This window comes from Scyliorhinus torazame, chromosome 7 (genome assembly GCF_047496885.1).
Source record: "Scyliorhinus torazame isolate Kashiwa2021f chromosome 7, sScyTor2.1, whole genome shotgun sequence".
In the NCBI taxonomy this organism is placed as follows: domain Eukaryota; kingdom Metazoa; phylum Chordata; class Chondrichthyes; order Carcharhiniformes; family Scyliorhinidae; genus Scyliorhinus; species Scyliorhinus torazame.
Window position 1 is genome coordinate 253,622,816 of NC_092713.1, and position 14,016 is coordinate 253,636,831.

General features: G+C 41.1%; 1 protein-coding gene across 4 annotated transcripts in view; it reads right to left on the reverse strand.

Moving 5' to 3' along the window:
- LOC140426958 (CCR4-NOT transcription complex subunit 6) overlaps window positions 1–11,526 on the reverse strand; it is a 164,570-nt gene extending 153,044 nt beyond the window's left edge. The window contains exon 1 of one of the 4 annotated variants that reach the window (XM_072512270.1): window positions 11,309–11,526. Coding sequence is in view for 1 of the 4 variants with exons in the window: in XM_072512269.1 (XP_072368370.1) it covers window positions 10,637–10,686 (50 nt within the window). In the remaining 3 variants the exon portion in view is untranslated. Of the gene's footprint in view, window positions 1–10,636; window positions 10,727–10,790; window positions 10,917–11,227 lie in introns of those variants that run through there. The other 3 variants (XM_072512272.1, XM_072512273.1, XM_072512269.1) reach the window with 3 other exon arrangements.
- Between the last annotated feature and the right edge of the window lie 2,490 nt (window positions 11,527–14,016).

A 14,016-nucleotide genomic window follows, 5' to 3' on the forward strand; every position in this document is an offset into this window, starting at 1 on the left:
AAACAAAGATAGTTACAGACACTATGCTTGTTCCTACAGAACTCCAGAAGCTCCAGGACCGGAGAAAACAAAAGAAAAGGAACGAGAACAGCCATGAGGACTTCCTTCATATGGATCAACATAATGTTATTGGGCGTGACCGCGAACGCCATGACTTCAAACCCCCCCAGCCGTTAATGTTTCACTGCCCCGCAGTACCCAGAGCCCAGTCACCAGCGACACCACATCTTCTTGGTGTGCCAGGTTCATAACCTGGTACTCCCTGTCCTATGTGATCGAAACACTACTAGCGTTGGCGATACTCTGCTGTGCAGTGCAGGCTATGCGTCTACGAAAATCGAGAAGGAGAGCCTACCGCGCTTGAACCCCGGTATATAGGAGCAGATGCCCTATGGTCGGTTACGACCAGAACCCCGACCCCCGCGATCTATAATAAAGTGCATTCACTTGCGTTTATTGTTATTGTAAATAAAGAGATGTAAAGAACTTTTTCATGAGCAAAAATTGTACGATCCTGAGCTTGACTGCCAAGCCAGGAAAGACTGTATGAAATGCTATGATTTTGTTGTATGACTGAGGAAGGTAGGATAATGGAATGTTTAAGCGAGTGTAGTACATTAAGAATAAATTAGAGGTTTCAGTTTATTGTTTTGTAATGCATGTCCCTGTCTGACATAGCGCCCTTAGAATTGTTAGTTAAAATTTTTTGTGCATAACTATGGTCAGTGCAGAGGCCATGAAGGAAGTGTCCCCCCCCCCAGGTCAGGAACGGAAAGCAACATAATGATGTGATCCTTCACGCTTCGCGTTAGGATCACAAGGAGGGAATGTAGCCAGTTAAAATGGCTAACTCCCGATTTAGAATGGCTAACCCCGATTTAAAATGGCAAATGGAAAAGGCTGATGGGAAAATCAGCCAACAGGACTAAAACAAGCAGCTGCAGGTAAAACTGTGTATTCGCCTCTGGAGAGGCCAGACAGAATCGACACCTGCAGCCATCAGCATAAAACACCAGCCATCTGAATATTAATTAGCAATCCCCGGGCACAATGTGCAACAAATTAGACACACAAAGCCAACCCAGACTTTTCAGCGCCAACAGGAGCCTACACAAAGAGAGGTGAACGACCACCCCAAAACCGCCCATCGATCAAGGAATCGCTCCAGCATTGGAGAATATCGAACCAAGTGATTGGGACGAAGTCCAATCACTTGGAACCAGGTACAGAGTCCGCCCCGAAAGGCAGGAAGCCCCTGGGGACTATAAGAATAGAGTCCAAGTTCAAATCGACCCTTCCGCACCCTTCTGCAACCCCTTCTGCTGACCATCTGCAACAGCCGCTCAAATCGTAAGGCTTACTTCAACGCTCGCTACGAGATAGGCGCTCCTAGCTATCGATCTGTACCAGCTTTGAATCCCGCAGATTCAGAACCCATACGAAAGGCCATTCGTTTCCCTGACTTGGTGGGCCTTTTCCAAAGTTAAGTATTGGCCTGTTAGTTGTAGGAAGTAGCTTAGAAGTAGAATTTATGCATGAGTATTGATTACTGTATATAATAAATGTGCGTTGATTTAACTCTTACTAAGCGGTGTGTTGGATTATTGATCATTACTCGGACTTGAACCATGTGGCGGTATCAGAAAGATACCTGGCGACTCAAGAGCAAAGGTGATAGAACAAGAGCAATTAAACTAAGGCTAAAATTAAGAGCAACACAGCCTAGGAGGCAATTATTTGGTTCACTGTCATTGTGCTACTTCTTTACTAGAGCAATCCAAAATTAATGCCATCCCTCATAAATATTCAAAGTAAGTGATATAGGTTAAGATTTTCCGTAAAAGATGCAATGCCCTCTGCCTTAAACAGCCTGTGATAAAGAATTCCATGACCTCGCAACCCTTGGTATCAAATTATGTTGCTCACTGTCCCAGTGGAAATAGCATTATGATTTTGTTCCCCCTCATATAGTTAGCATCCTTGCAAATCTGAAGACATGCTTCGCAATGGTTTAAATGTTCCCCCCATCTAGGACGGCACAATGGGACAGTGGTTACCACTGCTGCCTACGGCACTGAGGACCCGGGTTTGATCCCGGCCCCAGATCACTGTGTGTGTGGAGTTTGTACTCTCCCCATGTCTGCAGGGGTTTCACCCCCACAATCCAAAGGTGTGCAGGTTAAGTGGATTAGCCACGCTAAATTGCCCCTTAACTGGGAAAAAAATTGGGTACTCTAAATTTATTTTAGAAAATAAATCCCTCCTTCTTATAATACAATGCCTAAACCTGTGCTCGAGCACTGTGGCTTACTAATTTTGTATTTTTAATATTCATATTCTCAATACTTGATTTATAAAACGCAGAACGCTGTTGGCCTTATAACAGTTTTATCTGTCAGCATTCACCCTTTAGAGTTATGGCTTTCAACAAAAGCGACTCCATTCACCCACACATCTCACTGACTTTCCATTGAGTATATACACTCAGTCCTGTTTTTTTCCCTTCCAAGATGTGTATTAATCCACACTAAAATGCATTTGTTAACTGCCTGTTAATTCCATTAACCTGACTAGGAGTTCTTCACTTTTTGCTAAATTTCTTATTTGCGAGTAAAATTTTGATCTGGTGCTCCCTATCCAAGTCCTAAGACCAAGTCATCTTTAATACACTATGACCAAAGACAGATTCAGCATCAACCATTTGGGTGCTTCTCCAGTCCAAACACCCAAATATCCTAACCCTTTCGTCAAGCAACCGATTTTATAAGGTATGTATTAGAAATTTTGACAAGGTGGTGGATTCCGAGATAAAGCTGGAAGCATTAGGCGTAAACAGATATTCTAGGCAATGGATAGCAGAGCATTTAAAATGCACTCTTCATCAAGCAGGAACCCAATTTTGCATTCAGTCTAGTTGGGGCTGAACAAGTAGCTAAGTTAGATCGTATAGACCAAACTGGCTGAGGCGTTCCAAAGTTAAAGTGGAGAAAATCGAGTCTCCTCCATGAGGAATGTCATAACAGTAAAACAAAAGTGGCTTCAGAGAGGGAGGGCCGGACATCATCAGTATGCAAAGGAAGTTGGTTTATGTTTAATGATTTGCTGAGGGGCAGTATGTAGGTGAAGACACATGTCCAATAATTCAATTTTGGGACATTCCCGAGGCAGCTTTATGGATGGGAAAACAGGAAGTATTGGGGATATGTCAATTATATTGGCATAAAGAGGATTAAAACCATGCAATTAATGAAAAACTACTTTGATTAACATATTATTCAATAGCTTACTGTACCAAATTTGTTAAATATGTAACTGAAATGCTTCAGCTCCAAACTGGTAACAAATCCCAATGCTTAAAAAACATTAATTCTAAAGTGAAGCTCAAAAGAATTTATGACAACACTTGAACCCTTTAATGCCTTAATTATTTTAAAGCACACTCAAAGCAATCAGTTATACGGCAGCTAGTTGTAACCAGTTATCCCAAACTATCAAAGCTAGTTGGGTCCTTGGGCAACAACTGAAAAGATACTTGGAAGGAAAAAAATTACATGCAGAGTTTAGAACATTTCAAAAAGGAGGATTGGTCACAATTGTACTGTTGTTAAAAATCAAAGCAACATGAAAGGCTATGCTGAGAGGGAGGGTGGAAGTTAGTACAAGATTACCGGGTATCAAACAGTTATTTCCTGGATCCTGGTCAGTGTTGCAAATTTGATGAGAGGACTGACTGACTGCTTTAGGACTAAGAATTTTGGAGGGTAATTCTTTGGCAAAAGGGGAGAACATCAAGCTCCATATAGGCTGTGCTAACAATGGAAATATGAGAGTTGCATTTGAGTTCTGAAAAGTTAATTCAATAAGTTAAGAACTATAAGCAAAATCAAAGACAAGAGATTGGAATTGTTGGTTGAACATTAGAGTTATGAAGAAACCATATCATGAAAGAAATAAAAAACGATTTTCACTACTTCAAAGACCATGGAGAGAATCAAGATACACAAGCATAAAATTGTGCTCAGTGAGGGTGGGTTATCTGAAAAAGGTTCATGAGTATACTGTACATTTCAATCATCAGCATAAAAGCACATAGGATTTGATGGAAGTAATCAATATGAAGAAATAGAATGGGAAATATAATGAGAGATTTGGGGAACTGTGAGTCAATAAGGGAAGAGTTAACAACCAGAGAACAAAGAGTTATTCGAGATCAAATAAAAAAAGGTAGGAATTGATGGAAGTGATCAATACAAGGAACCGATGGAAGTGATCAATATGAATAAATAGAATGGGAAATATAACGAGAGATCTGGGGAACTGCGGGTCAACAACGGAAGAGCCAACAAGCAGAGAAGAAAGAGCTATTTGAGATCAAATTAAAAAGGTACAAATGTGGCTCGAGTGCAAAACCACAATGATAACTTGTTTGAAAAAGATTGCTCTTGAAGGGGGAGGAATAGAGAAAAAGTGAGGAACAAGAACGAAAGATATAATTGCTAATACATTTAAGTTAAAATTAACTAAATAAGATACATCTTGTAATTTTAACAATTGAATGACAAACTACAAAGTTTGAACTGAAGTGTCTGTCTACTTCCAAATTATTTAGTGGTGCAGTCAAGATATTAATGAGTAGGTTAATGCACAAACCTGACCGTAATATTGGGATTGGTCCGCTTGTCATTTGTAGACAGGAACAACTTGGTTTTTGGTAATTTAGTTCTAATGCTTCCATAAAATGCAATTGTCAATATATTAAAACGAAGGCGACACGGCTGCGCAGTGGTTAGCACTGCTGCCGCACAGCAACGAGGACCCGGGTTCGATCCTGGTCCCGGGTAACGGTCTGTGTGGAGTTTGCACATTTTCACTGTATCTGTGTGGGTCTCACCCCCAAAACCCAAAAAGATGTGCAGGGTAGGTGGATTGAACATGCTAAATTGCCCCTTACTTGGGTAAAAAAATAATTGGGTAGTCTAAATTTATTTTTTAAAACATTAAAACAGCAAATAACTTCAATCTTATTACATGCACCCACTTAAGTGAACCAAGTCAAAGCCCTGAAGTCACTCCTATGTTGACATTGTAGAAGAAAGATTTAGGACATTTTGCTCGAAAGAACTGATCCACTTCTCAACAACATAAATGACAAACCATAATAAACAAAATTTCCAACAATTGTATGATTCAAACAATGCCAGTACATCTCCATTTCTTAGGCAAAATAAATCACTGCTTGCTTTGCTGCCAATTAAAATAACATTTTGACTAACAAGTCTGGAGTCTTTAAATTATAAGCTTCAGGAGCGGCATGGTAGCGCAGTGGTTAGCACTGCTGCCTACGGCGCTGAGGACCCAGGTTCGATCCCGGCCCTGGGTCACTGTCTGTGTGGAATTTGCACATTCTCCCCATGTCTGCATGGGCTGCGTCCCCACAACCCAAAGTTGTGCAGGTTAGATGGATTGGCCACACTAAATTGCCCCTTAATTGGAAAAAAAATACTTGGGTAATCTAAAAAATTGTTTTTAATTATAAGCTTAAAGGTTCTTAGCAATACTCGGGGTTGTGCATATTCAGGCTGTACCATTACTGCAGTGTCTCTGTTAATCTTCATATCAAAGTCATCTGTGCCAACATCTCTCAATATAATCCAATGTAAAATTTTGTCTGAAAATGTTCCTGTGAAGTACTTTGGACGTTACAGTTCAAGACACTATATAAATGCAAGTTGTTTTGATATTCCAGAACTTTAAACCAACAGAAGCTGAACAAACAGCATAAATATTTGAAATAACAATGAATATTTTATAAATAAACATAAATCATATGATAAAGCAATCTTTAGATCCCAGCCTCCATAGAATACCAGCAAAAATCAAAATGGGAATCTACAACTTCTAAAAAAAATAAAGCATTGTTCATTTTTATTTGGTAAATACGGTATCAACCCACCAGAAACTTTTCTTTATATTAAATCTATTTTTGGAAATTCTTAAGATCATTCAGATTTTAAAACAATCTGACTAGATCACAAAGTTTTATATATATAAGTTCTATAATGTTTTTCCATCCTATGTCATTTGCCGTGCACTTTTAAAATGAGCACAACCGATAACATAGAATTAAAAATTCTACGTCCAGAATTTGGGTTTATTGAAGCACAGTGTTATCTCTGATTATTACCCAATATCAAATCACAAAGCACCATGTTAGAATTTTCTATTACCCGAACATAGAATAAGGTTTAATCGAAAGAAACAGGCTCTTGTACACCAAGGGTAGTGGCAAGTCGAGGCTGGAGAGGGGATGGACACAGGCAGGGTCGCAAGGCATGAGAGGCAGAAGAGGGGTGGCAACCTGATTTTATTTTGTATTTCCAATGCAGCCATGGTTGATAAGATTTACTGTTAAAGATTTTAACAGACAATTGTACTTTGAATTAACCGATTATAATTATGAGGTTTATTAATATATTTTAGGGTAAATGAAGTGTCTCTGCCAATCAATAAGCCTGGGTGGATTGCTTGTTAGAGATCAAAGGAGGGATTTGATTGGTTTACTGACAAGATGCAAAGTAATTACAGTTGGAAACAATAGTAGCAGTCTCTGAACTTACAATGGGTAGAGCATGAGTTTCCCAAAGTCCCAGAAAGGTATTGGTTTGTAAACTGTTGTGGTGTTCGTTGTCCATTTATTTTTAAGATGAAAGGGAGTTGAATAGGTAACTAATCTTGTATCTAGGTGGAAATGCTGATGTGTTTCAAGTTGCAATGGGGAAAAGAGTAAAGTCGAAATCAGTAAATATCACAGATAGGAGAGAGTCTGGGTGGTCAACAAAGAGAAAGGACTGTTTGACTTTGCCAGCTACCACAACCAAATTGTGGAGGCGGATCCTGCAGTCATCTAAGGATTCTGGCAGATTCATCCGGACATGACCAGTGGAAAGCAGAATCATTGGAACAGGCTTTACTGGTAGTAATGTATTTAAGAATCTCAGAAAACCTAAGAAAAGTGCATAGATATGGTCACTTGAAGTTACTACTCAGCAAAAGTGAGATATGGAACCCACTGGAAGCTGGGAATAAATGAGTACTGGTTGCCAAAAGGATTGTAAATTGTGGATATTGTCATGGGGAATGAGCACAGAAGAGCAATGTCACTTTTCTGTAGTTATAGAGTTTAAGCTGCCTACAAGAAGAAAATAGTATCTAGTCAAGTAATTTTTAGTCATTTGTTAAAGTTATAGAAGGTGGAATCTTGACATGTCATTTTTTCAGCTAACAACTGCAAGTTTGAATCTCTAGTTATCAGTCTCAATGGAAAACGTTAACAGACCACATGCATTTCTTGCCGCAAAAATCCACTCACAAAAAGTTACCTTAATTTGCTACAGCAGCATCTAGAGGCAATTACAATAAGATTTACAGGCAATTCGGAAGGATTTCCTGTGCAGAAACTTCACATTATACTTAGGAAAATGTGCATGTTTAAAAAGAAATTTGCCTAATTTTAAAACCATCACAATGGATGAAGTTATGTTGACCATCATTGTAAGTTATCAAATTATTAGGAGCTGGAAATTAATGACCTGCTTAACATACATGGTCTTAATTTGCTTAATCAATCTTCAAGATTTGTCAATAAGTGTACCCCCAAAATATAGGACTGAGTGAGGTGCAAATAATATTTGCAGTTTTAGCTTTTACCAGTTCAAGCCCGTTAACTCAGTGAGTTGATTGCTTCAGACAATCAGAGATTGGTTTAATGCAGATGGGAGTTTGGCAGGCAGGGTCAAGACCTTGGATGAGCGTAGTAGATGGCTTGTTATGGTATGAAGAAATGTTACTCAATTCTAGTAGTTATACAAATATTGGAAGCTAGGTATTATGGTGTTTTTCATCCGAACCGATCTTATTAACATGGAGAGAATAGTGGCACAGTGGTTAGCACTGGGACTACACCGCTGAGGATCCGGGTTTGAATCCCGGCCCTGGGTCACTGCCCGTGTGGAGTTTGCACATTCTCCCCTTGTCTGCGTGGGTTTCACCCCCACAACCCAAAGATGTGCAGGTTAAGTGCATTGGCCACACTAAATTGCCCCTTAATTGGGGAAAAGGAATAATTGGGTACTCTAAATTTATTTTTTTTAAACATGGAGGGAATAAAAACAAAGTCTCAAGATTTGGTCTGTCACCAAATATACTCTTCAAGACCACAGTCTAGGCATCATATTGCGTTTTGAACACTAGGCTATGGGGCAGATGTGGAAGAGTATAAGATTCCAGGATCAGTGGTTTTAGCTATGAAATGAGAACATGGAAATCATTTCTAGAATAGAGAAGGTAAAAACGGACACCAAGGAAATTTTGATTGAGTCTGGCATTAAGAAGCCCTGGCAAAATTGAAATCAATGGAAAACAAATTGAGTCATGCCAAGCTAAAAAAGGAAATGGTTCTGGCCAACTATCTCAATCCCAGGACCTCATGGTAATGTCCTAGGCCCAGCCATCTTCAGCTGCTTTATCAAGACCTTCCTTCCATCATAAGGTCAGGACTGGGGATGTTCACTGACGATTGTACAATGTTCAGTTCAATTTGCAACTGCTCTGATACTGACACAATCCATACCAAGACTGGCATTCAGGCTTGGACTGATAAGTGGCAAGAGGGGCAGCACGGTGGCGTAGTGGTTAGCACTGCAGTCTCACGGCACCGAGGTCCCAGGTTCAATCCTGGCTCTGGGTCACTGTCCGTGTGACGTTTGTACATTCTGCCCGTGTTTGCGTGGGTTTCGCCCCCACAACACAAAGGTGTGCAAGGTAGGTGGATTGAACATGCTAAATTGCCCCTTAATTGGAAAAAATTAATTGGGTACTCTAAATTTAAAAAAAATATAAGTGGCAAGTAACCTGACCATTTCCAACAACATAATTTTAACCACCTCCCCATGACATTCAACAAACTATTACGGTCACGGAACCCATACCAACCAATGACCAGAAACAGTCATATAAATACTGTGACTACAAGAGTAAGTCAGAAGCTGGGAATTCTGCGCCTGGGCACCATCTATAAAACACAAGTCAGGAATGTGATGGGATTCTGTCCAGTTGCCTGGATGAATATATTTCTAACCACACAAGAAACATTGTCAACCAGGTCAAGTCAGCCCGCTTGATTGGCACCCCTTCAGCCTGCCACCTTAAATGTTCACTTCCCCACTCCAATGCACTGTGGCAGCAGTGTGTACCATATGAAACATACATTGCTACAACTCACCAAGACTCCTTCAACAGTACCTTCCAAACCCATGACTTCTGAAGGACAAGGAAAGCCAATGAATGGGAACATTGCCACCTCCAAGTTCCTCTCCAAACCACACACACCCCAAATCGGACTTAGATAGTCATTCCTTCACTGTTGCGGGAACAAATCCTGGAACTCCCTTCCCAGCAGCACTGTGGGTGTGCCTGCACCACATAAGACTACAGTAGTTCAAGAAAACAGCTCAATACCACCTTCACAAGAGCAATTAAGGATAGGCAAATGCTGGCCTTGCCAGTGACAGCCACATGCCCCGAAAAAATAAAACAGAATATGCTGGAACCCAAGTGAAACGGCATGTAAAGAATTAACTTTTTGGATTATTAACGTATGCATTCAAAGCTAACTGGTCCATTTCCTTCACAGTTATGGTCTGTTAGTGCGTTCAGCACGGTTTCTGTTTCATATTTTCAACTGTTGCAGTTTTCTGTCCATAAGGTGGCACAGGAGAACTGATTAATATATTGAAATTGGTGAGATCTTAAAAGGACAAACAAAAGAATTAAGATATTTTTAAATTAAGGATTGGAGGAGTCCAAACTGAAAAATTGATAGAAACAGAGTCCCTAATCATGAACCTCAATGAAGGTAGTAGATAAACATTTGGAAGGAACGCCCAAGGGTATAGGAAAAGGACAAAGAATTGGGAATAATTTAGAGCTGGCATATGTGTCATGGGCTGCAGAACCTGCTGTGCTGTTAAATCCTATGGTTCCAATTGTAAGTTAGAAGTAGAGTTTTATGAACCCAACTAGAGAAGTTGAAAACCACTTCACCCAAATGCTTAGTCAATAAAGCTGAATCACAGAATAAACATACCCATACCTAACGAAAAGAGAAGTCCCTGTGCGTTACGTTTCATCAGGGAAAATACTTCCTGTACACTGGAGCCCTAAATGTTGAAATTGTATTTTCACCTGTTTTTCAGACTCTACAGGGTGGCTGAAAGGACATTCAATCGCAGCAGCTGTATGTGGCAAATACTGGCCGTTGAGGCTCTTTAACTATCGTCGTCGGAATATTTTGAATTACAATTAAAAATGTAACACTACAGTACAAGATGTTTTGTCCACGTTATCTACTTTAATAGGTCATTTCATTCGAAGTTCCCGTCCATAAACTAAACAGGTAGTTTTGAAAACTTAATCGGTTGTTCAGATCGTACGAAAACAGATATAATGCTAAAAAAAATGTGGCTGTTAAGTTAAGACACTGGAGAATTACAAATGTGAAACTATTACTTTTCTTCTAAATCTATCAGTTCAATTGCCTTTCGTTTTCCAGATGCTGTGCCTACCTACATCCACTTACCAACTGAATTGGTGAAATACTATACCACATTTAAAAAAAAGTAAATACATGCTGTAGTAAATTGCAGACTGATTAAGTGCCCCCAAATCACGTATTACTAGTATTTACCATTATCAAACTGGGGCGCAAAGAACTACGTTCTAAATCAACCTACCTTCATGGCGGATGTCCCGCCCCTAGACTGCAGCCATTGGCTGCGAAAACCCCGCCGTGCGCCACATTGGTGAGCGGTTGGTGTCGGAGTGGCGCGTTCAGTTGTCACTCAAACCAGATGAGCAGACTTCCGCCACAAAGCTAGGTCGCTCTGTCGTTCAAATAAAAGCTTCCCCCCACCCCCCCACCAACAACGTGTAGGCCTCGCGTTGACTACATAAAAGAAGCGACTTAGTTTTCCGTTCAACCGAGCCTCTTGATGACTTTTACGGAAATATGAGACTCGAATTAAAACGAAGGGGGCCGACCGGATTGGGAAGAATGGCTCAGTCGTTTTTTTTAAAAAAAACTTGAGCTGGAAGTTCTAAATTCAAATACTAAAAACACCCCGCTCGGCTGAGGCTCGTATGTTTACACGCTACAAAAAAAATAAAATACCTTCTGGTTTGAGCAAAGCAGGGGATCGAATAAGACCTTAAACCCGTGAAGTTTGAAGTTAAAAAACGCACATTTCCGTACCTGCGAACACATAACAAAAGTTCTAGACCTTTCTTGCCTTCGCCTATAAACCCAGCCAGCCCGTTCTAAAAGCAAACAATCATCATGGCGCCCACTTTCCATTATTTCCCGGAGAGTTTTCCCCTCCTTTGCGGCTCGCTGATTGGCTGCAGCTCGGACCGTACCATTCGGCCTCACGTGAAGAAAAACAAACGGAGCCGGAGTGAGCGGGCTCGCGCGCCCAGGCCGCGGCTGTTGAGGGCGGCGCGAACCTCCTGCCGGGCAACCGCCTCGCTGCTGCGGCCAGTTCAACTTGCGCCGAGGAGAGTGGGGACACCGGCCCTCGCCTCCTTCACGCTGCGCACGTATACTTTAGGGCGATGTTTATGTTCGGCGGATGCATTTGGAAGGCTCTGCGAATGTTTTAAATATTACCAGTCACCCGGAACTGGGTTAGCTACCATCCAATTCGTGTTAATGTTGAAAGCGGCGTCTTGTGCGGTGTGGAGGTGAATGATTTGTACCCTGACTGATTTGGTGAGCGCAGGCTGCCGTTACTTTGTTTCTTGGAAACTTTTGCTTCGTCAATGGGAGCTCGACATCGAAGTACGTAGCTCGATCAACAACGTATTGTGGAATTGGAGTTTACTGGAAGATGAGGATCAAAGTATCGTGTTTTCTTTCTCCTTAAAAACTTGAAAGTTCATTTTGCTATCCCGTAACGTACTCCAGCTGGGACCTGGTCGCGCTTGCAGGCATCGCCCCTGGGTCCCCACTCGTTGGATGTGGAATGTCATTCACAGTTTTATAGCCCTTAAATAGTCTTCCAACATCTTAACTTTGGCAAAACATTATCCACTTACCCAGCCTTCCCACGCTGCTTGATTTGCTGCCAATAAGTCCCAACTCTTGCAAAATAACTACCATGTTTGTTTCTTATGTGTTGCCCCATTCCAGATCTTTCAACCATGGAAGGGCATTTATTTGCCCCTTAGGGGTGTTTGCTGCTTCTTTGTTTCTCAAGTTTAGCATCTTCTAATTGAGACACTCGCTGATCTATCTTATCTGTGTCGTTTGCTCTCTGCTATTGCCATCCCACCCATCTCACAAGGTTATTTTTTTAAATGTTACCTCCATCTTATTTTTTAAAAAGTCTAATCTACCTTAACAAAACTCCCTACTGCAGTTGATAATTATGTGGTTGTTGTCCATTTTGTCCAACAAAATGTTTTGTGTGTTTACAAATGAGTCTTTTCTTGACCACAACCTTATGCTGTGATATTATTTCCATATTTTTGACTGACATATTCCAGGTCACTCATATACACTCGGCAAGGCTACTTGCCTGACTTTACAACAATCATGCCCCTGGCCTACACTATTCAGGTGATGATATGATGCTCTGAGATCCTCTCTCAGCCCCCAATTGCTGAGCGTCCTCAATTGAAGCACCATCCTTTACTCTTGCTCTCATCTCCCCTTTAATAACCTTCTTTATCTCCCACTTCTTTCCACCACTGTCTTTCTCATTAATTGTCCTCCTGTCCAATCTCTGCTTTGGTTATAGGATCGCTTAGCTCTGAATAGTTTTTGTTTCCAAGGTTTAACGTGCATATAGCCCTGTTTCACCAAGTTTGCACATCATTTTCAGGTCTACCTGGTGTCAACCTTTCAACAGTCATATAACCAGGATTAGTTATAAGGCATGACAGTGACAGAAGAATATAGGCTAAGCCAGGCGGCAAGATTCCAAATGTATGCTCTTGCCTTCAATTCCATCCTGTCCCTATTGGACTTCAATTATTTCACATTGATGGCCAAGACTCTTAAGTTCTGGGATTCCTTCCCGAAAAGTATCGGTCTCTCTCCATCTTTTCTAAGATGCTCCTCAAATCTTGCCTTGTTGATCAAGTTTTTGGTCATCTGCAGTAATATCTCCTTGTCTGACTCAGTGTCAAATTTTGTTTTGTAACAGTCCTGTGAAGCACCTTTTGACATTTTACTATTTTAAAGATGCTATATGAATCCAAGTTGTGTGTAAATCCATTAATTGACTTCTTCCTCCCCATCTCTAACCTCCTTCAATCCTGTGTGCCCAAGACCAGTCCATTCTTCTGTCTATGAGTTAATTTCTCCTTTCCCTTTGCCCCACCTAAGTGGCCCTTGCTTTAGTTGTTTAGGTCCCATGAACTGGAATTCCCATCTTAAACCTCTCCATCAGGACTTTCTGCAAAACCCACTTTTTCCCGTACCAGCCTCCCCGAACAGGCGCCGGAATGTGGCGACTAGGGGCTTTTCACAGTAACTTCATGTGAAGGCTATTTGTGACAATAAGCACTTGTTTTTTTTTTTAACCAGGTTTTTGGCTGCCTCCCCTGATATCTCACTTTTGGGCTCATAATCCAATTACACCTGATTTTTAAAAATTCATTCATGGAATTTTTGCATCGCTGACTAGGCAAGCATTTATTGTCCATCTCTAATTGCCCTTGAGAAGATGGTGGTGAGCTCTGTTCTTGAACCGCTGCAGTTCATTTAGTGTAGGTACACCCATAGTGCTGTTAGGGACAGAGTTCCAGAATTTTGACCCGGCGACAGTTACAAAGCAGGATTATGAGTGGCTTAGAGGGGAACTTTCAGGTGTCTGCTGCCCTTGTTTTTTTAAATGGTCGTGGGTTTGGAAGGTGCTGCCTAAGGAGCCTAGGTGAGTTCCTGCATTTTGTAGATGA